The sequence below is a fragment of the Electrophorus electricus genome, chromosome 14 (assembly GCF_013358815.1).
Source record: "Electrophorus electricus isolate fEleEle1 chromosome 14, fEleEle1.pri, whole genome shotgun sequence".
Lineage (NCBI taxonomy): Eukaryota > Metazoa > Chordata > Actinopteri > Gymnotiformes > Gymnotidae > Electrophorus > Electrophorus electricus.
This window is the reverse complement of record NC_049548.1, coordinates 4,027,834-4,055,000: the sequence shown is the minus strand read 5'-3', so window position 1 is coordinate 4,055,000 and position 27,167 is coordinate 4,027,834. Positions and strand designations below refer to the sequence as shown.

Here is a 27,167-nt window from a genome sequence, read left to right as displayed (position 1 = left end):
TTGGTATCGTTTCATATCCATGACTCTATCCAGAGACACAGAAAAGTCTGTCCAGAATAAAGTCCAGTCTTCTCCTTCTCCAGCCTCTCGCAAGCCATATCTGCGAGCAGCACGACGTACTTACAAAAAGGAGAGTACATTTAGAAAACAGCAGAGCACTGATGGGCACTTATCAGGGCCTCAGACTGTTCACAAACAATGTAGTTATACAGCCCTTGAATTCTATGCATAGGAGCAGGAACTCACCACTCTCATATTTACAGTTAGTGAGATTGATCCACAGTCATCTGAAAGAAGAGGAAGACAAGTGGACAGACCCATGCATTGCTCAGAGAATTAAAGCACTATAATCACTCATCATAGTTAAGGGCCACTTAACATCCATTGCAACTGCTAGGATGATGATGTTCACGGATATGATTATCACGTCATTATTCTCCTGCTCAGGAGAAGTTGTACCATATCAACTTAAACAGTGTCATCCACTGGTGAAAGCTGCTTACCTCTTTTTCCTGTTCTTCTTTCTCTTGCTCCCATCCGATGAAGGCCTGTGGACCTCAGCATGGCCTTCACTGCCCCAGACCTCTCCCTGCACCCCTGGCTTGGAGTCACACCCACAGGAGTCCTGCTCTTCTGGACTCTCTGCAGGAGGCTCCATACTTAAGAGGCCCAAAAGAAATAGAAAAGGAGATGAATTAAACAACGATCTTATACACATACGAGCGAAAAATGACAAAATCTAAACTCACGACTAAATAATTTACTTTAGTATGTATTTATTAATGAGGAATATTAATGAATATTAATATTAAAAAAAAAAAAATGAAGAATGTGAAAAACAATGAGAAGTCATAGCCCCACATTGAAATCCAATCATATCATTATTACAGGTTATACTATGCAAAGAGGGACGCGTCATATTTCTGCTTCAGTTTCCGTCCACTTCTGAATAAGCTATTGCAACCCACAGTTATACATGAGTCATCATGAACAGATCTAAATATAGGGTGCAACACTTTGTGCCACATCACCAGGGGAGAAGACAGTTGGCCGCTGTCACAGGAAGCTGTGGAGGGACACCTAGAAAGCTGTGGGAGGCCTGAGAGCTAGGTAACCGTATTCTGATCCAGTGAGCTGGATAATCCTGACCATGAACTTTTGACGCTTAGCTGAAACAGCCCACTTATCTAGCAGAGGGATAATATTACAGCTGAACATTCTGTTTTTTACCATACCTGCAAAACCTGTTTAGTTATATATCTGGTTCCCTAATGTTTTACCAAAAAACCTTCCTGTTCAAAGCTGAAAGCAGATAAGAAGTGAGAAATACTCACAACAGGTGACTGTACACCTCTTATAATAGAAACATCTTATTGTAGAATTTATGACGCTTAATTACTTTTACTTTTTACAAGTCAAACAGAAAAATTGAATGTTACATTTTCAAAGCACTACACACTTATTTGTGACGTGCTCAGGAACAGGATGGCAGTATCAACAATGGCCTTGCCAGCCTTTAAAGCTTCAGGTGGAAAATGACTGTCTACTAAACTTAAACGGCTGTAATTTTCGCTGCTGGGGAGACATACTGGGCCACATGTCTGATTAAGAGCTGGCATGTAATCACTGACAACAAGGAACAAACTCATCTCCTCAATGCATGGATCACCCAGCTCGGATATACTTACAAACCTTAAGATCGAGTGACAAATCAGAAACACAGGAGACCAATTATATAAACACAGGCCAACACGAAGATAATGAATAGGAGGCAAGCAAGAATAAAGAGAATACCTCAGAATTTCCAGTGTAATTAAAGAAGAGCACTATCCATATCTGTGCTGGAACATACAACGGTTTAGGCAAAGTTAATTGAAACAGCATACAAAAAATAAATTACATATTTCTAAGCACATGCTAAAGTCACTTCGCGATGCTGAGGAAACGTTAATACGTTTTATGTATTTATGCGGAAAGCTGGCATTCCTCTCCTAAATTGTATGGTTTCGTAGTATTAGCGTAATCTCCCATGCGTGACTGCGTATTTGCAATTGCTATGGCAACCGGACGCTAAATTATAAACAGATTAGCTGCTAATTGGCTAACAGGGCAGAAATACAGAATACAAATAAAGCAATGTGCAGCTACATTATAGATCAATAAGAACAAAATACGCACGCGTCTTCGTTAGAAGGGGTTGGCGACTAAAAATGAGAACCGGATTTCGGTCGCCGCTAAGCATGACAATTCTGGGTAGTGTCACATGCTACAAAGTTTCTCATTGAAAAAAGGGCGCGCGGCCAGGAACTCAACTAACCCACATGAGTTGTGGAAATGACCGAACGTGTGACGTTACAAGAGAGCCTTTAAGTGAGGTAATCGAACACTCGAATGGAACTTGGGCGCCCATCTTGTCTTTCGAAAGAACGCTTAAATCCCTCACGTGGTCTCCACAGCTTCGTTGCTCAGAAGGAATTACTTTACCGAGGTCAAGCTATCCGCGCTTTGGCGATTCACGGTTAAGTCATCCGCGCGTTAAAGCTTACGCGCCTATATACGTGGTTTACGGTATTTCGCTGCTCACGGCAAACTAAAGCTCGCTAAGCAAAGAGAAATAGACTTTCGTGTTTCAAGAGCTACGGGTTAGACACGCACGTTTACTACATTTAAGAGTACAAAATAAAGTTGTAAAAAAATTTGTATAGTTAGGAAAATTTTGAGAACTAGATATCCAAAATCAGCTTCTATGAAATGAATATAGTAATTAGTCTAAACATTCGTCTAAAGTACGATTTTTAAAATGGATTTATGAAGAAAGGGCACAGTGAAATCTGTCCAAACTTATACTGGCGATAGTCAAGGGCTCCTACATCTAAGAGATAATGGAATTGCTTTGGCATTGTGAGACAATGTTAAGAAATAGATATCCAAAATCAGCTTCCATTAAATGAGTATATTAATTTGCTTAAAGGTAGTACGATTTTAGAATGTATTTATGAACAAATGGTACAGTGAAACCTGTCCAAACGTATACTGGTGATAGCCAAGGACTCCAACTCCTATGCCGTAGTGGAACTGTGTGGTATTATGGGAAATTGTCTGAGAAGTGGATATCCAAATTCAGTCTATACAAAATGAGTTCATATTCACCTAATGGTAGTACGACTTTAATATGGGTTATGAAGAATCAGTGAAATCTGTCCAACCTTGCTCTGCTGATAGCCAAGGCATATCCCTGTTATGTGGTAGTGGAATTGTTTTGGCATTATGAGACATTTCTGATAAAATCGACATACTCTCCAAGCCCGTTAACGACATTAGCATTTTAATATGGATTTTTGTAAAAATGGTATAGTAGAATCTGTACAGATTTGCACTGGTGATAGGCTAAGGCTAAATTAAATGGCCTTAGTGAAACATTTCACTAGTGATAGCCCCCGTCAAGCTCTATAATAAACGTTTGAGAAACATTATATAGAAAAACCGTTTTGCACAATGCTTATTAAGCTGTTAAACTATATTACTCATTTTTGCTTAATGTAATGATGCAAGTCAACTAGTTAAGTGTAATTAACTGCAATTCATACTTTTAAATGTAATAAAAGTGCGTGTCTACACCAAAGCGCTTGAAAAATACGAATGTGTTTGCTTAAGGAGCGTTAGTTTGCGGTGAGCGTCGAAAAACCATAAAATGGCGAATATAGGCGCGCTAGGATATAATGCACGGATGATTGACTGTGAATCGCTAAAGTGCGGGTATCTTGACCGCGTTAAAAAAAAAAATACTCCATGAACAAATGACAACTAAAATATTTATTTTTGGTCTTTTTATTCAACCGACTTTTGTTGTTTCAATCTTTCAAGTAAAACGATGTGGAATTACAAGGGAACATAAGGAATGTAACAAATTAGAACACACAAAAAAATAAAAATAAGACCATCACCACATTCTATCAATCCCCCAAAGGACGTCTCTTCCATTAATATGGGACAAAGACAACCACTGACTGCTAAGGTTCAGCTGAAAAAATAGGAAAGGAAAAAAACAAAAAAAAACATACTGAAGGGTCTTGCAGGAATATTTCCATTTAGGCTCGCCATAAAAAGGACTTATTTTGAAAACAGCAATTTACATTAAAGATGTTTCAATTTGGTTGCAAACAGACATGTACCTCTTGTGGTTTAGGATGGAAAATGTCTTTATTACACTTTAAACATTAAAAATGTTTGAATCCCAAACTTTCCTTAACAACGCAGACAGGGATCCTCTATGCGGATCAACAGGCACTCTCACTTTGTCACAATGATTTGAGACTGACAATAAAATGTAACAAAAAGGAGACCATATTGACCAATACCTTGAAAAGATGGAAAAAGATTTACCCTCACATCTGTATTGCCAGAAAGCAAATGACAAGTAGACTTCAAGATTCATCACAAGCTCAAGAGCTGTACTTACACATTATGTGAGGTACCAGTAAAGAAGTAAATCTGATTTTAAAGGGGGTAAACAAACAAACAAAAACAAACAAAAACCTAAATCACAATGCACTCCAACGCCAGGGTCATGTGAGATGTGCAAATGGAAAAATGCAGGCTGGATGTAAAATTAATGGACAGGTAGAAAAAATGTTTTTACACAAGACAAAGGTCTGAGTGAAGACCAACTTCCAGCATAGTGCAGCAAAAATCACATTAACCGACCTGCTCTGTTCTTCATACCCTGGAAGAAACCACAACATTCTTAATTCATTAACTGACTTGAAACAAACAATAGTCAACGGCTGGCAAATATTTTGTCAGAACCCAACTGTTTAAAAATGTTATAACAATTGAACAATCCCACTCAATCTTTTGAATGTAGCATAAATGATGTATCGCGATCTGCTCTGCAGCACAAGTAAACTCTGTATAAAGGGTACAACCTAAGTGACCCATCTTAACACATACTTCTTTTAGTATTCCAGTCTTTATTTGATTACAGTACATAGTGTGAACTAACAACAACTCTTGCCCCTTGCCCAGCTTTACGAAGTCCTTGTGGTATTTTTGAGGTACTGTCTTTGCAATCTCGTGATGACAGCAATCCCACATTTTGAACAGGTACCCTTTTTGCTCACATCTCTGCCTTGCATCTACGCTTCCTCTCCACACTGAAGATGGCTTAACTTGACATAGGTGAGAATGCGTCAAAAGCAAGTTCATCTCTTATCGCAAAGTGCAACGGACTTGATTTTACCTCTCCCCATTGACAGTGTTAAAGAATGGCAAGTTTTAAGATTGATCCCCGTTCCTCAAAACCCGTAAAATTTGTCCGCTCTCCACTGCAGTTCTCGTTAGTTCATTCCACCACCTAATAGTTCAGCCTTTTGTCCCGATCAGGTCTTGGAGTGCCTGTGTTGGGTGGAGGAGGAGCGGGTGTTGCTGGCAGGAGTCCGAGCCTGGGCTGCTGCCAAGGCAGCAACACTCCGAAGCACCCTGTCAGGAGTTCCCTCGCTGGACCCAGCACTCAGCTCTGGCTTTTCGTGCTTCTGCGATCGTCTCCCTCTCCTGCTTTCACGACCTCTGCTCTCTCCTGTTTTCTTCTGCCTGCTTTTGCCTCTCTCTGTATCACTGCCAGAGGAAGGAGCTCGTGAACGGGAACGTGGTGGCCCGGTACTGCGAGAGCTTAGGCTGTGAGCGCACTGACTGCTGTTACTGCTGCTCCGGCTCCTACTGCTTGCTCTTTCACTGCTAATGCTACTGCATGCGCTGTGACCTCTCGAAGACCTCGTCTCCCTGTTCTCATCCTCCACCTCCTCCTTCTGATCAGAGGTCTTTTTCTTTTCCTCTCTTTTTGCCCGCTTGTTTTCAGATTTCAAGGGAGGCACAAGGTTGCCTGGTCGCTGCCGTGTAGAACGGGCAGCAGAGAGACTTGCCCCAGTTGTCGACTGCGGGGAATCAGTTAAATGAGTAGGGGTGTGTCGACCACTACCCGTTTTATTATGAACTGAATTTGTCTTAGGGGAGTCCTGTCCTGGCCTGCCCTTAGGCTTGATGCTTTTTTCAGAGGTGGTTTGTTGTCCTGCAGCCTTACCCTTTGAGCTAGGACTTGGTGTATCTGGTCCCCGTCCTCTCATAGCCAAGAGTTTGGCAGCAGCATTGAGAGCCGAACAACGTTTGCCCAGCACCTCAGGCTCGGGTGAGGTTGGAGTTGATTTACGGGTTATCCTATGGGGTGTTACTCCACTGGACTCCCCTTCTGTGGCAGCTTCATGACTCTTCTTATCTGATCTCCTCCTGCGTCTGTTAGTCTTCTCCCCACCTTTGTCACTCTGGGTCTCCTCCAAATGTTTATGCGATGAGCGAGTAAGACGTCTCTTTTGGCCAGTTGAGTCTTCAGAGTCTGAGGAGGAGGAGGAGGAGGAGTTTGAACACCGTCTTCTGGCAGGAGTCACTGGATCTTTAGGAGTCTCTCTGTGTGCACTCTCCTTTTCTGAGTCCGTCTCCACTCGTTTCCTCTTTGCAGGCATCCTGCTCTCTCCAGCCTTTTTTGACAAAGACAAGCGAGTGCCACCGGAAGAAACAGAGGAGGGGGAGGAGGATCGGACAGATTCCTGACTGCTTTGTCTGCTAATGCTTCTTTTTTTGCCAGAGGCTCTGTTTTCTCGCTCTGTCTGACTCTCTTCTTCTACTGGCTTATCCAAACTGTCGCTCTCAGGAACAGTTTGCATCACTGCTTCTGAGATTGAGGATATAGGCTGTGATGCATCGGACATTGGATCATCCACTCTCCTCCTTTTGGCCTGAGACTGAATGTCATCACTCTCTACGTGCTCTGGTATTCTAGAATTTTTCTTTTCCATTTCCTCTTTGTTTTCAATCTGTCCCTCCTTCTGTGAGACTTTTTGGCTTTGCTGTTTCCCATATGCAGGCTGTTCTGCAGGGCTGTGAGGCCTGTGTGCGCTGCTCTGGCTGGAAAAGGACGATGACAGAGGAGGATCAACCGTCATTTGGTCAGGTGATGTTGGTGAAGGTGCAGAGGTTATAGTCATTTGGCTTAAAGGTGCAGATGTTTTTGTTGGTTCACATTTTGCATGAAACTGAGATGGAGCAGTCTTTGTCTGTTTAGGATTAGATGCACATTCCTGTGAGACTTCTGGTGTACTAAGTGTAATGGAAGGCTGTGACAAGTCAGAGGTGGGTGCCGAGGAAGGTTGAGGAAGGTCAGTGGTCACAATTGGTATGGATATGACCTTGCTAGATGTTTGTGCAGATGTGGGTGAAGACTGTGGAGAGGTTCTAATTATAGTGGAGCTAATAGAGATATCTGGAGGGCCAGCTGCTGCCAAGTTGCTTTTAAGAGAGTGCTGCATCACTAATTCAGTCGGTGTGGTTGAGTCTTGTAGAGATGTGCTCTGACTAGATTTCAGTAAAGACTCTGGAACAGTGTCTTTGCTTGGAAAAACTTCCAGCTGTGAAGACATTATGTTGACTTGACTATTTTGAGAAACAGAGGATGCAGATGAAGGATCAAGTTGTTGGGTAGGCACAGGGGTAGAGACAGCACAAGTCTCACTGGTAACGGTGGGCTGTAGTGAAAATGAAGGTTGTGGGTTGTTGGGACTGATATTTTCTGAAGGAATGGCTTGTGTTAAAGTGATTGTTGAAATAGTTGGAGAATCAGAATGTGAAGCCATGACATTCAGATTGGTGTGTTCATCACCAAATGAGAGTTGTGAAGTAGGCGTTAGCTTTATCCGAGATTCATTTGGTGCTGGAAATTCGGGAATGGGTGTAGTGGACTGAGAGTCCATTTTAGGAGAAGGCATGGAATCAGCAGCTTTAGATGATGCAGAAGGAACATCAGATGGAGAACGTACTACTGGGCACTCAGGGTCAGAGGGCAAAATTAAAGGCCTAACAGAAGAATTACGGTTTAGAGAAGAAAGGCTTTCATGTGAAACGGATGGGGAAAAGGTTGAAGGAGAGCTTGAAACTTGTCCAGAATTACCAGCATCTGCTATATTTATGATGGAATTTTTGCGAGGTCGACCCCGCTTTCGTTTTATTATTGGGGGTGGTGGACTTTGTTCTTCAGTTATTGATTTTTGAACCATGGGAATCTTTTGCTCTGGGGCTTCTGGTGGCCTAGACACTTTTGGAGGTCGACCCCTTTTTCGCTTCACTGGATTAGGATTGGCTGCATTGGGATCAGGAGCAACAGCAGGGGTGGCAGTGTTGTCCTTAGCTGAAATAGGTTCCTGTTTCTTTGGTGACAGTGGAGTGCGTCGGTCCAGCCCTCTGCCTCTACCTGGGTACTGTTCTCCTAACTGTGCAGCCATTCGAGACTCTGTCTCCAGGCGCCGGCGCACTGGCAAATTCCTAAGAACAGGCATGTCTGGTGAATGGTGAGTTGGAGAATACGGGTGGTACCCTCTACCCGGACTTGACAGCGATGATGATGATGGAGAGACCTGGTCCTGCGCTTGCTGTGTCTGAGAGGGTGACATAGATGGCGATTTAGGAAGAGTCTTATCTTTGAGCAGTTGATTTACTCGATCAGGAGAATAGGGGGCAGCATCTTGAGCCGATTCAGCCTGCTCCAACTCTTCTGACGAACCTTCAGTATGCACTCCCCCACTCATACTACAACCCCTCCTCCTTCGCCTTGGTTCTTTCTCCTCAACCACAGTGACCAGGCGGCCGGGAAGCTTCCTAAGAACCTTAGCAGATGGGGAATCTTCCGGAAGGCCTCTTAAGACCTCTCCATCAGCAGTCTGCCTCTTACGTGGTGAACGTGGGTGTGGAGAAGCCTGTGAGTGTTGGCCATCCTGCTCCAGCTGGTGTTCAGAAGAACAGGTAGAGTCCAAAGATATTGATGCTCCCCTCTCTCTTATGCCCGAAAGAGGAACATCAGTGTGTGCATCTGTTCCATGCTCATCACCCGTTTCTCTTTGTGTAGGCACTGCAGAAGCGTGTCCACTAGAGCTTCTGTCCACTGATGGAGAGGCAGCAGTTGAAGCCACTGAACTTGGAGAAAGGGACTGGCGAAGAGGAGATGGTGCCTGTCTTGATCTGGAGACTAAATCTTGCGTCACTTCTAAATCAGAGAGCTGCTGATCAGTTTGAAGTTTTGGGTGCTCTGGTTGGATGTGTGCTGGGAAGGCCACGGGTTCTTTGGTTGCCCCTCTCCCTCGCATACCACTACGGGGTCTATCAGGCACTTCTCTAGCCTGGGGGGACTTGAGACTGGCACGGCTGATACTGGGCTCAGATACCAGCGTCTCCCCCCTACTCCCTCTATCTGTGTCTGTTGATGGACGTGTTGAAGACACATCATCGCCCGTTTTGGCAGGTGTTCCTCTAAGCCTGCCACTGACCCTCGTAGAGGGGGCACCCTTCTCTTTGTGTTTGCGTGTGCGGCGTGCTGGAGGATGTTCCTCAGGAGTGAGAGGCATGGAGTCCTCATCATCATTGTCAGATGACTGATGGAGTTTTAGTCCCTCCTCCTTTGCCTGATCTAGTCCTTTCCTTGCAGCTTCAACTTGCTCCTGTCGAGTTGAAACATTTGCAGGGTTTAATATCCAAAGGTTTTAACAGCATCAATACTACCATACTATTATTTCACATATAACAATACAAGCTTAGTACAGTTCTTAATTTATGCATTTACCTCTGCCTGTTTCAATTCTTCTTTGCAAATATCCTCAAGAGATGCCTCCAAGAAATTCATGGCATATCGCTCTATGGGAGTAAGCTGTTGGGATGAAAAACAAAAATATTGATAAGAAGCAATGAAAACATTCTAAGGCCAGACAATAGTTACACAAAGATGAACTATTACCTGTTCAACTAGGGCAGCAATTTCCTGTTCAGCCTTAGAAAGTTCCTCCTCTTCCTGTTCTCTGCTTTCACCATCATCCAGAGGAATATTTTCATTAAATTCTGCTAGCTCAGCTACTTGCTCTGCTTTGGCTTGGGAAGCTGCAACTATGTCCTCCTCATCCTCGGCACGACACAAGGCCTTATAAGAGTGATTCATCAAGGATTTGAAATTAATAAAACTGAAAAAGCTGAAGACGGCGACGTCAACTATTCTTTTTAAGAAAAGGGAATGATTTTACCTGCTCTAAAATAGTGGTTTGTTGTTTATTGACGGCCTCTTCATCATCTGATGGAGGTACACTTGACTCTGCCTCTTTTTTCTCTCCCTCAGACACATCAAACAGTTCACGAATGGTTTGCTGCAAGGAGAGATCGATAACATATTTACATTAACTTCATTAGTTAACATGGCAGCCATAATACAGAACAAGACAACAAAAACGTACCTGTTTGAAAAACGCAGTAGTGAAGTTCCCCCCTTCAATTGCCATATCACCCAACATCCTCTTTTGATTGGCTTTTTTCAGAATGTTCTCCTCTACAGTACGTTCACTGATAAGTCTAAAAGAAACATTTATCAAAATGATTTTTTTATATTTTCTATAAGAAGTAAAACAAAGTTTAGTGACACTGCTTTCCATAAAAGCATCTGCCATGCCTCTCTTCCGTCTACTTCTGCACAAGTATTATTTTGAGGAGTGCTTAATCTTTACAGGACAATGTATAAAATGAAACCTCCACAACTCCAACAGGTACCTGTAGATATGAACATCTCTAGTTTGCCCAATACGGTGGCAGCGGTCCTGGGCTTGAGCATCCATGGTGGGGTTCCAGTCACTATCATAGAACACTACTGTGTCAGCCCCTGTCAAGTTCACCCCCACACCACCGCTACGGGTGGACAGGATGAAACAGAAGATGCGGCGGTCTGCATTAAAGCGCTCCATAAGGGCCTGAGAAGTGGAAAAAAATAAAAATATTTTATATATATATATATATATAAAAATAATTACTAAAAATAACAGTGAAATAAGAACTGCGAACATGACTGAAAAACTGACAGTTAAATGATCATTTACCACAAACAGAAAACTGCCACTTCACTTACCTGTCTCTGCTCCACTCGTGTGCTGCCGTCCAACCGTAAGTAAATGTGTCCATGGTAGTTGAGGAACTGCTCCAGCACATCCAGCATGCGGGTCATCTGGGTAAAGATGAGCACTCTGTGACCTTCAGCTTTCAGTTTCCGCAGCAGGAGGTGGAGTGTCTGCAACTTGCCTAAAGACATACACAAAAAGAGAGTTATAACTCATTGAAACCCATGTTGGAAACCATATATCTACACTGCCGATCACAACAAATATCTACACATTTTCACAAAATTCACCATGCTGACCTCTTTGAAACCCTACGCGAGTAGGGGAGAGGTACTCACCACAGTCATACTGAATAAGTCTCAGGTCAGGGAACTGAGTCCGCATACTGCACTGGATGCGGTGCAACATGCACGTGAGGGGAGAAACGTGGGCGGACAACACAGAGGAGAAAATAGCCTGCTTGTAGCCAAGTGAAGGAGGAGGATGGCAGCAGTGAATGGTGATGGGCTTGGTCTCCACTGGAGGGATGACAAACGTGTACCTGTGGAGTGAGGAAGGGCATTAACTACAGAACTGTTTGTATGCGAAACATGTTTGAAATGAAGGATCGTCTCTGGACAGCAGACTTTGCAGGTAAAACGGCAAGCATACCGCTCTATGACTTCAGACAACATCTGAAGCCTCTCCTCAGAGTTGTGAATGACCTCCCGCAGGATCTTGCTCCGGTCCAGATAGTCACTTGATAGCTGTGACTGAGCAGTGACACAAGAGCTATACCCCGAGTGGCTCCAACTGTTGACGACAGGGCGAGCTGGAGTGGGACCGACTCCCGGGAGGAAAGTGAGGAAGTCCAGGACTTCTCGCCCATACACAGGCTTGGTATTGCAGTGCAGTTCGTTGACCCGAAAGATTCGAGAGATCCGGTCGTTTCTCTGGGCCTTACGGCAGTCTGAAAGCCATGACTGTCAGAAAGCGAACATGGGCAAAATGCGTCATCTTGAGATTAAATGACAGATGAGCCTAGAATTTTAGACTTGGAGGTTGAAAATACACATGCATTGAGTACCAATATTATTCCGCTATAACGTTTAATTCATACCACGTAGAAGGGGGATCGTGGTGGAGGTGGAAGCTGGACTCGGGGACGCTGAAATCCAAACGCACTGCTCTGAGAGGAGGATGGAGGCTTAAGATTGCCCATACGGAGAGTGAAGACATCACTACTGCTGCTCTCCTCATGCCCTAATGAAGCGTTCACCTTAGCTACAAGAACAAGAAGCAGTAATAGAGGTCACCATGGAAGACCAAGCACAGCATGTAGACTTGGACTCAAACAAACCAGTATAATACTACTGTATACCATATATACAAGTGTGGAAAACACTGTGGAAAATCCTTTTTGGTGTCTGCTCACCTAGACCAGTGCTTGGTGCTGATCCTTGTACCACCTTAAGCACAGGGCACGGAGGCGGAGTTTGGCCAGAGGCCGAGGTAGGAGCTCGGGGTGGTGCAGCGTAAGCAGGAGGTCGTTGGGGAGCCTGTTGAGGAGTAGGCGGTCTGAGAGCAGGGCTTGGGGTCCCATGTGGATGGAGCAAGACAGACTGGGGAGGAGCAACGCGAGGAGAGGGAGGCACAGCCAGGGTGGGGACCTGCCCACTCTCTTTGCCTGCTGCCTGGCGCACGACGATCTTCACAATTCCTGGTCCACTTACCATGGAAGATGGTACTAAATGAAAGAATAACAAATAAGAGGTTAAATTTTCTACCTAAGATTAAGCAGAGTCAAGATGCCAATTCTTTTGGACTGGGCACCATACTATGGATTACAGTAGCAGAGCTAATCAATACATCTGGCAATTTCTAGCTCTTAAATGCTTAAACAAGAATCCAAAGCAAAACATTTTTGGAAACAGTGGTACATTCCTAAAGCATATATGCATTGTCCAAATGCCTCTTAAATCAAGCTTGAGGGTAACACAAAAAGAACAGTTAAAAGACATTCACTGTAAGTGACAGCTTGCTTACTCCAAATGTACAAAGAAGAGAATGCACTGAAATATTTCGCTGTACATCCACGTCTATAAAGCACACCATGTACTTGTTCATAGAAAGTCTTCATGAATAAAAACTAGCATCCACGAAAATCCAGAGGGCTTCCCTGGAACTCACCACTTCATTATTACTCATGAGTGTCCTTCAGTAGTCGTAACACTATGAAGTTTACATACAGTCAATGTCTGAAATCAAACTGCTTTCTAGATGCACACTATTCCATCAATGCCCAACAAGATAATTAATATATTAAATTAATAATAAATAATGCCATTTCCAGCCAAAACCAAACAACCATCTCCAGACTACACATTTCGCTCTGCTGAGTAACAGGTAGTTTGGTACCCAGGCATATGTAGCCATCACTGTGCAAATGACTGTAGGGATAAACTCAAGGACAGCACCAGTACCTTGAGCAGCAGTGAGGGGTACTGCTAGTCCAGAGCAGGTTGGGGTTGTGCTGGCTGGGATGGGATTTGCTGAACTGCTACCTGACTGACTAAGTGTATGGAGCACTGCCACCTGAGCTGGCTGACTAATAAGGTGGTGCTGCCCACCGCTGGATACCAGATGCATTACATTCCCTAAAGGGCACACAACGACAGGAGAAAACGTTAGGCCATAGACTGCACCAACACTTCGAGGCTACAAGTGTGCAGGAAATTATCCTTCCCGTGGACGTTCATGCAAGGCATTGGTCACAAAAGGGCACGCTCACCTTGAATGGGCCGAGGCTGGGGTGCGGCTACTTGGTGGAGTGGGGCACCAGACAACGTGAGCTTGTTACCCTGCAGCTGAAAGGTGACGGGTTTACTGCCCTGGCTGGATGACACTGGACGCCCCGCCAAAGAGGCCAGCTGGGCAATACTCACCACCTCTCCAGCTGATTGCAAAACAGAGGAAAATAAAACACATACTATATATTTATTTTTGAAAAGATAACAACAACAACAACAACTACCTGCATTACAAGAAGACTGCAAAATAATGGTGTGGTGAGCTTACATGGTAATCTAGCTTGCATGTCAGGACTAAGAAGGACCCTCTGGGTCATGACGTTGCTGGGGGGTTGAGTGGGAATAGACACTGTAGGGGTTGTGGAGGGCACCGGGAGGCGAGTAGTCACAGCTGGTTGAGGAGCACTGGGTCTGAGTGGAGCACCTGTGGAGGAGCCACTCAGACACATGGGAGGTCGTGGAGCAGCAACAGGAGTTACAGGACACACTGAAAACCAGACAGACAGAAGGAGTGACAGGTGATGACAATGCAATGCCTCTTTTATGTACAAAGAACTGGCTGCTCAGAGTCATGCTGACCTTGTGTTGTCAGCTGTACAGGAGCCTGAGTAGGGGTGACCTCTGTGATTAAAGGGGGTTTTGCAGGCTGGACAGCAGGAGAAACAGGACATGTGGGCCTTGGGGTGTTAGCAGTCACTGCTGAACGCCCGTCGGATTTGGGAAGTGGTTGGAACATCCTTTTATATAAAACATTCAAATATACTTCTGTTAAACATATTCAAATATACACTTGGTAGTATCATCTATACATTAAGTGAAGGAATTTTGATCTGATAAATAATGAATCATGAATGTCTTACCTGTTGACCTTCATGCGAACAGGTTTGGGTCTGGGTGGAGGCTCAGGTGACTCCATGATCTCCTGAATCAGCTGGCGAGTCACTTTCCGCCGAGGAAGGTAAACGTCTGCTTGGTAACGAGATGCACGGCCCTCCAGGCCAACCAGGTCAAACATAGAGAGATCACAACGCTGTGGGAGTGCGTTTAAAAAAAAAACCCAAAACAAACACACAACATTATTACAATACTGCTATATTCCAGTAGACAAGAGGACAATAAATAAAACAACCTATGAATACACCTTTATAGGTCTACAGTTTAGTGAGTCAGTGGGTAGGAACAGCCTAAAAAAGGTCACCTGTAAAGGGGAAGTCTCCAAGGCCTGCAAGACCAGGGAAGCAGTGGAGTAGACGACAGGCTCAATGATGAAAGGGGACTGGATGGGCCGTGGGTCAAAGAGGTTGGGGTGGTTGCACACTTTACGCAGTTGCATCAAGATGTTGATCACAGACATGAAATGGCCACTGGCCAGAGTCTCCCTTGTGCTGAAGGGAGAAGGGTTGGGATTAATTGAGAACCACAGAGACACAAACCTCTATAAATATTACAAGTCATTCAGTAATCAAAGAAAAACAATCAAAAGGGATAAACCTAGTCCTTATTTTCCACAAGGCCCTAGACATTGTTTCCATTGCCATCCCCATCCCCAAGATATTCTAATCAGTGGACACTCACGAGGCTTGTGCCATGAAGTCATCATAGAGGAAGCGTTGCCTTTTGGAGAGGCGACAACGCACAACATGCTCATACTTCTTGGGCATTTGTTTCTCCACGTCTGCTTTGATGCGCCGCAAAAGGAAGGGCCTCAGCACCTGAAGTACATGGAGGTGTAGGGTAGAGGAGAATCAGTGGAGCGCGACTGCTGGTGCATACGTAACTGTCCAGTAATTCACATGGCCAAAAGTACATTTATCTCAAACACCTTTGCTCGGCTAAAACGAGACTACCCACCTTATGAAGCCTTTTAACAAGACCCTCATTATACTCCTGGCTGCCTTCAATCATGCCAGTCAGTGGGTTGGAGAACCACTCCTTGAACTCACGGTGTGACTGAAAGACGTGTGGCATGAGGAAGTGCATGAGCGACCACAGTTCCATCAGGCTATTCTGCAAAGGAGTACCTGTGAGCAGCAGCCGCCGATGACTGCAGCCAAAACAACAACCACGCACAGAGAAAACAAGAAAAGAGCAGATATTTAAATCATCTCCACACCTGTGCAGTATTATCCTGTCAAACAACTCAATGCTGTCAAACCTTTTTTTGGATTGATTACAAATCGACATCCCATGTCCAATTCACAAAAGAACCCAACACAATAAAATTAATAAATAAAAATCAAGAATTTTTTTTTTAACCCCAAGTTCTGCAAACACCTGTTGAAGTTTAGCAGACTCTGCCAGCGCTGAGACTTGAAGTTCTTGATGTTCTGAGCCTCGTCCAGAATGAGGTACCTCCAGGACTTGCGTCTGAAAGCCTGATGGTCCTGTAAAACCAGCTTGTACGAAGTGATGCACACATGGAAGGCATTGGGTTTGGTCCAGCCCTTACAAAAGAACAAAGATAAAAAGGCTACCACAATTGTACCACAAGCACACAAGGCCCACACAGTTGTGGATAGTATTTTTACTAAATCCAGGGGGACAAAGTTCAGGCCTACCTGTCTCTTGAGTTTGCGCTCTTTCTGGCTACCATAGTAAGTAAGGATTTTGAAACCTGGGCACCAACGCTTCAGCTCCATCTCCCAGTTTAACATCACACTGGTGGGAACAATAATCAGGTGGGGCCCCCAGTTACCTGTGGGAATGCAATATATTTTGTAAAATATCACCACTGTACTTACATCATACAGTGACTACAGAGACAAATTATATTACTAAAGATTGATTTTGAATGCAGCTGTACATGGGCTCTCTTACCCTTTTCACAGGCCAGATGTGCCAGCAAAGCAATAGTCTGAATAGTTTTACCAAGCCCCATCTCATCTGCCAGAATACCGTTGAGCTTCTTTTCATACATGGTGACCAACCAGTCCAGTCCAATGTGCTGGTACTCACGGAGGGTGCCATGAAGTAAGAATGGAATAGGGGTTTTCACCTTGAATGGCAGGAAAGCAAAGTCATTTAACAACTAATCCTTAACCACAGCTAAACTACATCTGTATTGGAACATAAATAGAAAAAAAACAAACCTAAATATTACTAAAAGCAACTTGAACACCACAGATACAACAAAGTTGAAAGGGCCATAGGATTTGGCCCAGTGGCGAAAGCTGCTACCTTGGTTGTGGCCAGCGTGTATCCTTTAGGCTGAAGGCTCTCGGCAGTAGCAGCTATATGGCTGATCTCCTTTTTGGGACGTGGAGATGTTGGAACAGAGGGGCTGTGATCTCCCTCCCTTAGTAAAATCTCCATCCCTTCTCCGCCATCATCCTCGTCCTCATCCTCATCTTCATCTTCATCACTTTCCGCTGCTTCAGCATTTTCCTCTTCATCACTGTCTTCACCTTCAGCTGAATCTAAAAGTTCAGTTAATGAAAAGGTAAGAATATAAATTATGGAGATTAAAAGCTACTGGCTCATTACAACTCTCAATGTATGAAATTAAAGAGAATTATCATTTGAATTTTAGTAAATAATGGATACACACTTAGACCAAATTAGACCAATCTTGGAATACACTGCAAGGCAAGCTTATAAGCAGACATCTATGCTTTTTAACTGGAATCCATGGTTGAACACACACAAAATACCTGAGGAGGTGCCACTGTCATCGTCACTTTCATCCCCCTCAGTCTCCTCCTCTTCCTCCTCTTCAGTGCCCTCTGACTCCTCTGAGGAGTCTGGTGATGCTGAGGGATCCTCTAAGTCTGAAGCATATGCCCCTCTGTACTTTTCCAACAGCTCCTCCATACTCATTTCGCCTGAGAGCAAGCCAAGAACAGAAAATAATACAACAGCAACCCCAAATGGAAACAAAATAAATATATAACTTAATGGACTTGACTGATATGCAGACTGTTTTTTTTAAAAGGTTAACAAAAGTCCCCAAATAGCACAGACCCAACAAAACTAAGAGAGACGCTTTTTACCTTCTTTGGCCAGATCATCGAGCTCTTCTGCATGATCTCCATCTCCTTCAATTACCTCCTGTGCAGCAATGGTGTCCTCCATGTCTTCCGCTTTAGGAAAGTAGAGAGTAATCATCAACAATATATAACCATTTCTTTCTTTAACAGAGGCACATGAGGCTGTCCAACTACTCACCATCTTCCTCATTAGCTGAGAACTCTTTGTCCTCATCTACTGTAGAGGAGGAAGCTTCTGAAGCTTCCTCTTCTGATGCAGAGTCCTGTTGGATAAACATGCTTCATGGTAAGTAGACACATTTGAAAGGTACATAACACTAGAATGTTACTACTGTAGAATAGTAACAACAGGCTGGACAGTGTTGACTCAGGTAAACCTCTCCAGCAGTACCTGGGGGAGAGTGAGAGTACTGAGGAGCTGGTCCAGCGGAAGAGTGCCCTCCTGCCTTAGCAGCTCAATCTCCCTTCTCTGTGTCTCAGCATCGTTCCCCTCTTGCTGCTCCTCCACTTCAATTGTCTCTTCATCGTCCTCCTCCTCACAAGGAGGCTCAAAGTCTCTGTCTGCAAAGGAAAAACAGACTTAAAACTTACAACTGTTTTTCAACATCAGTATATACCACTTTGCCATCTGCAAGCTAAAGCTATTAGTATGGAATCACTGTTTTATCAATTTTTTTTTTTTAGAACCAAAGTCTTAAAAAGGCAAGGAAACAAACATGCAAAAATATGCACTGAATCCCGTTTACTTTGTTACAGTATTTAAAGGTCTGCAAATCATAAAACCGAAGCCAGCTGGCTCATCTGCAACAAACACATTTTCATTGTGGGTATACACTCTCACCTTCATCATCAGTGACATTTAGAGATTTATATTGGGGAGTGACGCTGCTGCAGGCTGCAGGAGTAGCCTGCAGCGACTGACTGAGCAGGTCTGAGTAGCGCTCTGTCTGACCCACGATGAAGTCCAGCTGCAGATCTAAGGCTTTCTTGCGCTTCTCCTCCAGGCGAGACTGCTGTTTGTACTGCACTACCTATGAGAAGAGACGTGTGAGAAAGACAAATAAAATGCTTCCCCAAATCTCAAATACAGAAGTAGTGAAGCCAGAGGATTTTTCTGAAAAACACATGGCTTATTACTAATTCCAAACTAAACATGACTGACTGACTTGCTCTGCCCAATCATTTATACTCAAATTTTAGCCAGTAATATTAGTCATAATCATTTGTAAACAGTAGACTTCACCATAAGAGAAAGCATTTCAGCATAGTTCTTTGATGAATCACCTTTTCAACACTGCTCCAGAAGGCACGGACTTCCTTAGCAATGGAAGCAGCAACCCTCCTAAGTTTGGCCTGCTCTTCACGCTTTGCTCTTTCCTCTTTCTGCCGCAGCTCCTCATGGTGTCGCATCACCATGCGCACCACCTGCAACGCCATGCCAATTTACCAAGAGTGGACTCTCCAAATAATTACCTGACATGTGTATGTCTCTCATTCATAAATAATAACAATTAAAATATATTATATGCAAGATATAGATAATATATACAAAAAATATGTAATAGTATAAAATGTGTGTGCACTATATATCTATCTATCTATCTATCTATCTATATCTATAGATATATATCTATATATATATATCTATCTATCTATCTATCTATCTATCTATCTATATATATATATATATATATATATATGCACACATTTTATACTATTAAATGTTTTATGAATATATTACCTATACATTCTTACATGTAATATATGGAGGAGAAAAAAAAAAAATTATATATATATATCTATATATCTATATCTATATATATATATATATATATATATATATATATATATATATATATATATATATCTATATCTATATCTATATCTATATATATATATATATATATATATATATATATATATAAAAAATGTAATTGACTCTCACTTTTCGGGCCACCCCTCGCTTCCATCGCCTCTCCTGTGCGAAGTCAGCAGAAAGCCACTGCATCTCCTCACAGAGGTAGTCCCAGTGCACCTTGGGCCGCACTGGCTCTGTCACACGAGTCAAACGTTTTAGGGACCAGAACCCCTCACGTTTCAGAGCAAGTGTGCGATGCTCAATCTCAGCTTCCTGTGTCAAAGACAGATACCTCTTTCAATCCAATTAATTAACTATTCCAGAAGCAAGAGATAAACCTGGTACCTTCTTTGGGTATGTTTACTATGGGGTAACCTAAACAAACTTCACTCACATGCTTGGCCAGTTCTGCCATATCGGCATGCTTCTCTGAGCGAGACCGCTGGGTAAGCATTTGATCTGACTGAGAGGCTCCACCAGAGCTCTGTGAAGGCAGAGCATGTTTCCCATGAGATCCACAGAGTGGAGAAGCCCTGTCTGCGTGAGCCTGGCTCCAGTCACCTGACGACGAGGCAGGTGGTGACGGTGTGCGAGAAGTGGAGGGAGTAGAGCCTGCTGTGGCTCTGCCTGCTATCCACTGGCGAACCTAGAAAGACAACATGAAAACACACCAGGTTTAGACAAAACTGAACATGAGAATAAACAGAGCAAGATGGGTAAAGAACACAGGATGCGACAAGAAAGGTTCCCATAAAGACAACTACAGCTGGTCTGCACAGACAAGATATCACCTTGATGGAAAACAAAAAAAATATTACACCACCTTGTTTCATCATATCCTTTGTGTGTGAAACACACAACTGAGAGTAGAACTAACCACATTTGTGAGCTTCACAAATGTTTCAATGAGCCTCCAGCCATGTTAGCACTACGAGAAGAAGCTTCAGTTGGCAAGGTTCAGACTGACAGTCTCAATACGTGAGACGTCGGGAGAAGATTCTGACACCTCTTACCTTCTGTATAAAGGCCTGTTTGTCTGTCCTGCTCTGTCCATGCTGCAAAACACACATGGCTCAACATGCAGCCCACTAGTCCCAACAGAATCGGAACATGGCATTCACATGGCTAGGAAAAATGCAACACTAACACACTGCCTGTTAACAGGCAGCTGATATGTGCACTTCTCAGTGAACTTTCAAACGTTTTTAGCAGTCTTTGGCTGACTTACCATTCTGACTTATCGGGTGCTCTAAAACATCCAGATACATGCAACGAATATAAGCAAGCGATACAGGCTATACACCATGCTTTTTATCATAATAATAAAGCATTAATACATTAAACTTGAGCAATCACAGACATGCCCTCTGACCATGTTGTGCTTACCTTGTTCTGTGCTGGACTGGGCATGACAATGCTGTCATCAGTTTGGGCTTCTATAGAGCTGTCTGCCTCTCCATCACTGCTCTCTCCTACAGAAGCATCAAGCTGTCCTGATGCATTGTGCTGAGCATCTTTTTCAGCCAAGTCTTGAATGGGTAAGTGCTGCTCCTCCACCTCCAACTCACCGCCCAATGACATGGAATCATGGCATGGATGGTTGGCAGGAGATTGTTTAGACTGGTTCCGCTCAGTGATGGCACTGCATACACTGCTCCATATAGCGCCTGACCTTGGAGGCAGGCTGGGCGAGCTACGAGACTGAGCTGCGGTAGACGAAGCAGGGTTTGAGAGAGGCCCATCTTGGGAGATCTGGTCTTCAAACCCTAGGGAATATTCCGATTCGATTAAGGCCTCTTTCTCGGACTCATCCTTCAAGAATGAAGCAGTAACATTGGGGGGAGCATGTGGGACAGGAAAATTGGGGAGAGTTGCTGGGCCCTCCATTTTTGCTGGAACATTGGAGTCATTTTCAGAAAGGCACTCTCCAGAGAGTGTGCCTGAACCATCAATGGGGGTGCCAGACTGGACAGGTGGGTTTTGATTCCTGGAAGTCCTAGCTAACATGGAAGGAGGATGTTTAAGTAGAGGAGTGTCACCTCTTTTTAGGATGAGCAGCTTTGGATCAATAGAACCAGATGAGAGAGAAATGCAGGACACATCTGGTGTATTTTCTGTCAACTTCACTTGCTCCTCTGGTGCAGAGGAGTGTGTGTTGATTAGGACTGGATCTGATGTAACAAATGTGCTCTCAACAGTGGAGCAAAATGTGGGCTTTGGAACCAAATTCTGCTTGCAAATTTCAGACATTTGTCTTTGACTGGAGGACACAGAAGGTAATCTCTCAGAAGGGCTTAGAGTTAAAGATGTTAAAGATTTTGAGCAAGATGAAACATTCTGTAAAGCAAAAACACTTGGGGGATATGAGGACAGTGGATCAAGCTCCCCTGCCAATGTTTCTGTTAAACATTCAAAAGAATGTGCATCTGCAACATCATCTCCTTTTTCTGGTAAGAGCAGCTTAACATCTTCATGAATAGCATCTGAGGGGAAGCAGGGCACTGTGCACTCATAGACAGCAACAGATGGCTGAGACTGAGAACAGTCCACCAAAGTCTCTGTGCTAATGTCTATCATCTCAGCATCCTCTGTGCTTTCACACTGCCCATCTATCAGTGGAGAAGACTCACTTACAACTAACCATGTGTCCTCCATACCTGGCTGCATTAAGATACCTACATCAATAAAATCTTTCACCTCAACAGTATTAAGCCCAGAAAGAGCCTCTGTGCCCTCATCTTGCTTCTCACCCACATTCATATCATCTGGTGTAGAGAAGCCATCATTTAGACATATTATCTGTGAGAACTTACAATCTGTTGGAACGGATTCTTGTCCTTGTTGGATCAAACAGTCATTGCTGGTCTGAGAGAGACATGGCTCATTTGAGTCTAGTCCCTCTGAATTTGTACATTTGTCTGTGAGTGAGAGTAGACTGCTCCCATCCGATTGGCGATCTGGGTACAGAGTCATCTGTATACTGTTGGCACAGTCATTCTGTTTAATAATCACATCTGAAGAGCCACATACCATTACATGGGACCCTTCAGTGACTCTGGGGGCCTGAACACTGAGTGCGCATGTCCCATCCCCCAGCACCTTTGGTTCTTCAACAGAAATATCATAAAGTACTTCTGTAACAGCCATGCTGCCAAACAGATCTCCATCCAACGAGAGTGTCATATTCTCCTGCCCGTCATTTGCACTGGTCTCATTCCCCATTAACACTGGTTTAGGGGTTCCACTGCAATTCACATACTCGGGGCTCAACTGATTCTTTTGGGTAGTCTGTGTGTTCTCTGGCTGGTCAGAGGAAACAGGCGTTTTGTGAGGGAAGGTAGCACTAGGGATGGTTGTTCTTTGTGTAGTAGAGGCCAATTCAGTCTCCACTGCAGGAAGGGAAGGTTGATGAAGGCTTTTAGATAGGTATCCAGAACCTTCATCTGTGACACTTGTGGTGCTGTGTCCACTTCCCTTGGAAGTGGGCAGTTTAGACGAGCCCGCTGAGTTTGGGTGCTGTTCTCTGCACGCTTGCGTCTGTGTCTCAGTTGCTTTTGTACCCGAACACTCACTCTCTTCTTCACACACTGCATTCTGGGTGTTATCAGGTTCACTGGATATCTCACTGTAGGCTGTAATGATTGTTCCTTTAAGAGGTTGTTGCACACCTTGCTCGACATCAGGATTAAGCAGCAGACTGCCCTGGTTTGAGTGCGCAAGTGGTATGTTTTGGGACTGCTGCATGCCACCAGGTTGCTTGTGGTCTCTATTTGTTGACGCTGCTGAACTGTACTGAGTTGGGAGGATATGGGAGCTCTCTCCAGCTTTGTGCTGTGTTCCAGAGAATTCCTCTTGACCAGTCTCTGATTTAAATTCCAGATATGCCTTCTCTGGAGCCAGGGGTCCCTTCTCGGTCTTAACAAGAGCAGTGATGTCTCCTGCAACTCCTGATTTAGGAGTCCAGTCTTGGCAGTGGTCCATGCTAATATCCTCTGCCATGTCTGTTTCCATGTGTGCAAGGCTTTTTTTATCAGTGTTACACCCGTAATGTAAATCCTGCTCTTTCCTGTCTGTCTCACAAACTGAAAGTCTTTCTGAGAGATTCTGAGAGCCTCCAAAAGCAGCTGACACCAGTTGTGTTTGGGCAGCCACAGTACTGCAATCCAAGGCTGACTTTTCCTCCGATTCCTTGGTGTTGCAGTTTTGCCAAGCCACTTTGGTGGTCTTCTCTTTATCTGCAACCTGTATGTTTGCTTTCTGCTGCTCCAAGTCGGTGGTGGGGCGGACCGATGGCGGTGGTAGGGGGGCAGCTGCGACCGGCTGCAGGGCATGCTGGGGTGGCCCGGCCACATTCTGCGTAGCCACAGGGATGCCACCCAGCACAGCCACCGCCGGAGGGGTGCGCTGCTGCACCACCTCCTCCCCAACTCTTCCTCCTTCTGGACGTCCTCTGCTACACACTGAACCTGAAACAACACAGAACAGTCAAAAGCTTAGTTTTTATAAATTACAAATATATTTATAAACTTACACATGGATAATTACACAAACCTAAGTTTTAGTTGAATCAATGCCGTGTTACAACGTCAACAGTACGCATTAACAAGTACCCTAACATATACTCCACAAAGGCTTCGTATGCAGCCGATTACCTGTATGTGGAGTAGGACCAGTCTCTTCAGTACTTTCCACTTCCAGGATGCTAAGATCAAGGATACCACTCCATCTACGGAACAAAAAAGTTAAACTAAAGCTCTTGTGGACCTGGCACAGGAATTAAAAAAGAAAGTAAGAAAGAAAAAAAATAGCTGACGTAAAATACAAACTCAAATCGGTTAAGTGCTTTGTGATGCCATCTTCCTCAAACCTCTCCTACACGTGCTTTCGATGATGTGGCATGGGCTTAATATGGTACGGAAATGCAATTTGGTACATAACGACAGTTGTACAAAATGTATTTCTGTGATGTACTTTAATGACAAAGTGCAAAACAAATGCCTATTCGCACGTTAACATACAAGAGGTAATATGCAACAGAGGTTTAAGCATTAAAATGATATGCAACCATGTGTGTTGACTCTTGAAAGTACATGCCTCGTAGCTAGAATCGTTTTCAATATGTAGTGTTAGCTAATAGGCTAGGTCACAGGTTCGCCTCACTGCTCACTGTTGCTATCCCAATAAGATATCTAGCTAATGCTATAAACAAGTCGATCACGAAGATTAATCCTACATTATTCTCACATGTAAACGAGCATAACGTGCAGTGGATTCATTAGTAAAGATAACCATCAATAGAACTTAAGTGAGTACGGAGGCAATCTGCCGTGGTGTGGCGGCTGCTGAGGCGGTCTACAGTACATACAGGCCTTTGTAGAATCACTAAGCTCGCCAGACATCTTGTTGTCTTAATATTATAACATTTATGTATGCGGCGTTCATGGTTTCGGTTTTAAGTTTTCGGTGCTTCGTGGGGGCATTACGAGGAAAAGTAGACGATAGCTAGTTAGTTAACGCTAGCTACCAAATGGCTGGCTAGCTTGCTCACTCAATGCTTCCGAGCAGCATGATCGGAAGGGTTTAGAGAGCTAACCCAGCGGTCTAAACTAAATCGTACACTCATGTGGACTTAACTGTACAGTACGTAAAAGTAATAGACAGTCCTTGTTCTCTCATGCAGCTACATAGCTAGCTAGATAGCTGGCGAATGTTAGCTTGGGGGGAGGGGGCAGCCAAATGACGTCACTACGCGGGGTCATGTGTATGATCAAAAGATGACAGTCAACAATCCTGCTATACACTTTAAACTTTTCCTATTACATTTAATTTGGTTCATCATTAAGACGTTCAGAATACTATAACTTTAAATTCTATTTGAGGACTTTTTTTAATCATTGAGGTTAAGGTAAAACCAGTCTTTATGCCAGGATTAACGTTAATGTCGGCACTGACATGCTGGGATTATAAATTAAAATGATCACCAATTAGCCACCTACTAACAAATATTGAAATTAATAACGAATGTTGAATTGAATAGCGTTGCTTGAACTATTGAACAGTGTTTGATTCATTTCAGTTGACAACGCGCAAAATATGAAGCTGGTTAATGTTGCATACCTAGGTTAACTATGATACCTAACCTAGGTTAGCTAGCAAAGCAAGCTATCTTAGGTAGCTAGGTTAACTAGTTAGTCAACGTTTCAACTTTCCCCAACTCAAAAACAACTCATGGAAAACGTATTTGGTAAAATCACAGCCTTAGCGTTTTTACTGACTGTTTTCGCCAATAAAAATGTAGTTGGAGTGCCATCTAGCTCGCCAAACTAAGTCAACCTAAAATACAGTCCTCCAAATCGGGATATTACTCTCCAAGGTTATGTTTATCAACTCTGTGCATAAGAGAGTAAACTTATCCCGCCATGTCCAAGTCCCCCCCACCACATCCACACCCCCCCCCCCCCTCCCCTCCCCGTAGACTTCCTCCCTACCCCCACCTCCCCCGTCTCACTGCCGCCATCTTAAGTTCCCACCTACCTGAAATTTCCGAGCAGTTTACTTTTACTAAATTCTCGTTGAAGGAGTCGCCATCCGCGTCAAATCGTACTCAATCCGTGATGGGGCTATTCCAAACTATCTCTCGGTACCCAACGAGGTACTGGCAGGTTCGTGAGCTCAAGTTAAAGAACGGTCCAAGAGAGACTGGGTTCGGATCGCTGAATCTAGCGGTTGCGGGGAGGAGACTTTCGACGCAGCGAAATGGAGGAACGAGCGACTGCTGACAAAGTGCGGACCTAATCTACCAGATCTCGCGAGACTTGAGTTACCGCGCTATAATGCCGCATTTCAGGCTGATGCTGTTGTCTAAAGCGTGTGATCGACTGGTTTGATTGGGTCTTACCCAATTTAGTTTACATGGATCCAGCATGACCAGTGCCAATATTCGTTTTTTAATTTTATTATTGCCGACGTTGTGCCACATGAAATCTGCATGGAATCCCAAGTTTATATGCGTTAGCTAGTAATGTTAGCATTTTGGGAAACAAAATTGGATAGATAGTAACAGTTGAATGATCGCCAAGTAAAGAAAATAGCTAGCTGCATCATTTTGTTAATTAAATTTCTTACGTTTAGGTACATTTCACGTGTTAATGAAATTAACGCGATACCACGAACTTAGAGGGATTCTATAACTAAAAAGTGAATCTTCTGACATGCAGTGGTGGTGACAAGACGGTGTGTGAGCTATTAAAGGTTTGAACTTATGACCACTCAACTGAATTAAGCTTTGACCAAGACCAGTGGTCACCATCTTTAAACCTCCCGTAGTCACTAAATTGTAATGTTAGTGTTGTTTCACCTTTACGTTTTTTTTTCTTGACTTACATTTAGGTATAACTTTGGCCTGGCAAACCAGCTTTATGAGCATGGATGGTTACTGCTGTCCTGGAGAAAAATATAACTGACAAATCTTTTTAAAGTATCTATTTTAGGTTTAGCTTTTATTACACATATTTTAAAAAAAACAAATGATTCAAAATATTGGATCCAAAATAGATTAACTTGCAAACAC

General features: G+C 43.7%; 2 protein-coding genes across 6 annotated transcripts in view; both read right to left on the bottom strand.

Moving 5' to 3' along the window:
• Window positions 1-728, bottom strand: part of ttll6 (tubulin tyrosine ligase-like family, member 6) — a 5,896-nt gene extending 5,168 nt beyond the window's left edge. Inside the window, exons 1-3 of one of the 3 annotated variants that reach the window (XM_027006020.2) lie at window positions 504-728; window positions 247-284; window positions 1-119 (exon numbers count right to left, since the gene is read on the bottom strand). In XM_027006020.2, coding sequence (XP_026861821.2) covers window positions 1-119; window positions 247-284; window positions 504-718 — 372 coding nt within the window. In that variant the 5' untranslated portion in view covers window positions 719-728. Of the gene's footprint in view, window positions 120-246; window positions 288-503 lie in introns of those variants that run through there. The other 2 variants (XM_027006022.2, XM_027006021.2) reach the window with 2 other exon arrangements.
• A 3,081-nt stretch (window positions 729-3,809) lies between these two features.
• On the bottom strand, window positions 3,810-27,166 carry srcap (Snf2-related CREBBP activator protein). Of its 3 annotated transcripts, XM_035533395.1 has the most exons (35): window positions 26,132-27,166; window positions 24,250-24,323; window positions 22,411-24,063; window positions 20,984-21,363; window positions 19,992-20,243; window positions 19,685-19,870; window positions 19,024-19,164; window positions 18,581-18,770; window positions 18,131-18,300; window positions 17,918-18,002; window positions 17,743-17,832; window positions 17,404-17,574; window positions 16,931-17,169; window positions 16,571-16,748; window positions 16,312-16,448; window positions 16,028-16,197; window positions 15,605-15,797; window positions 15,329-15,465; window positions 14,952-15,138; window positions 14,614-14,783; window positions 14,333-14,490; window positions 14,022-14,240; window positions 13,735-13,899; window positions 13,427-13,600; window positions 12,379-12,690; window positions 12,064-12,227; window positions 11,616-11,926; window positions 11,303-11,505; window positions 10,976-11,145; window positions 10,624-10,820; window positions 10,314-10,428; window positions 10,107-10,226; window positions 9,827-10,006; window positions 9,656-9,739; window positions 3,810-9,533 (listed from the first exon to the last, which is right to left on the bottom strand). In XM_035533395.1, exons 3-35 carry the CDS (start codon window positions 23,606-23,608, stop codon window positions 5,379-5,381), a joined length of 11,001 nt encoding a protein of 3,666 aa, XP_035389288.1. In that variant the 5' UTR covers window positions 23,609-24,063; window positions 24,250-24,323; window positions 26,132-27,166; the 3' UTR covers window positions 3,810-5,378. The 3 variants fall into 3 exon arrangements, with proteins under 3 accessions (XP_035389288.1, XP_035389286.1, XP_035389287.1); XM_035533393.1 differs by having other exon boundaries at window positions 20,984-24,063; XM_035533394.1 differs by lacking the exon at window positions 13,427-13,600 and having other exon boundaries at window positions 20,984-24,063.
• Window position 27,167: the final 1 nt, after the last annotated feature.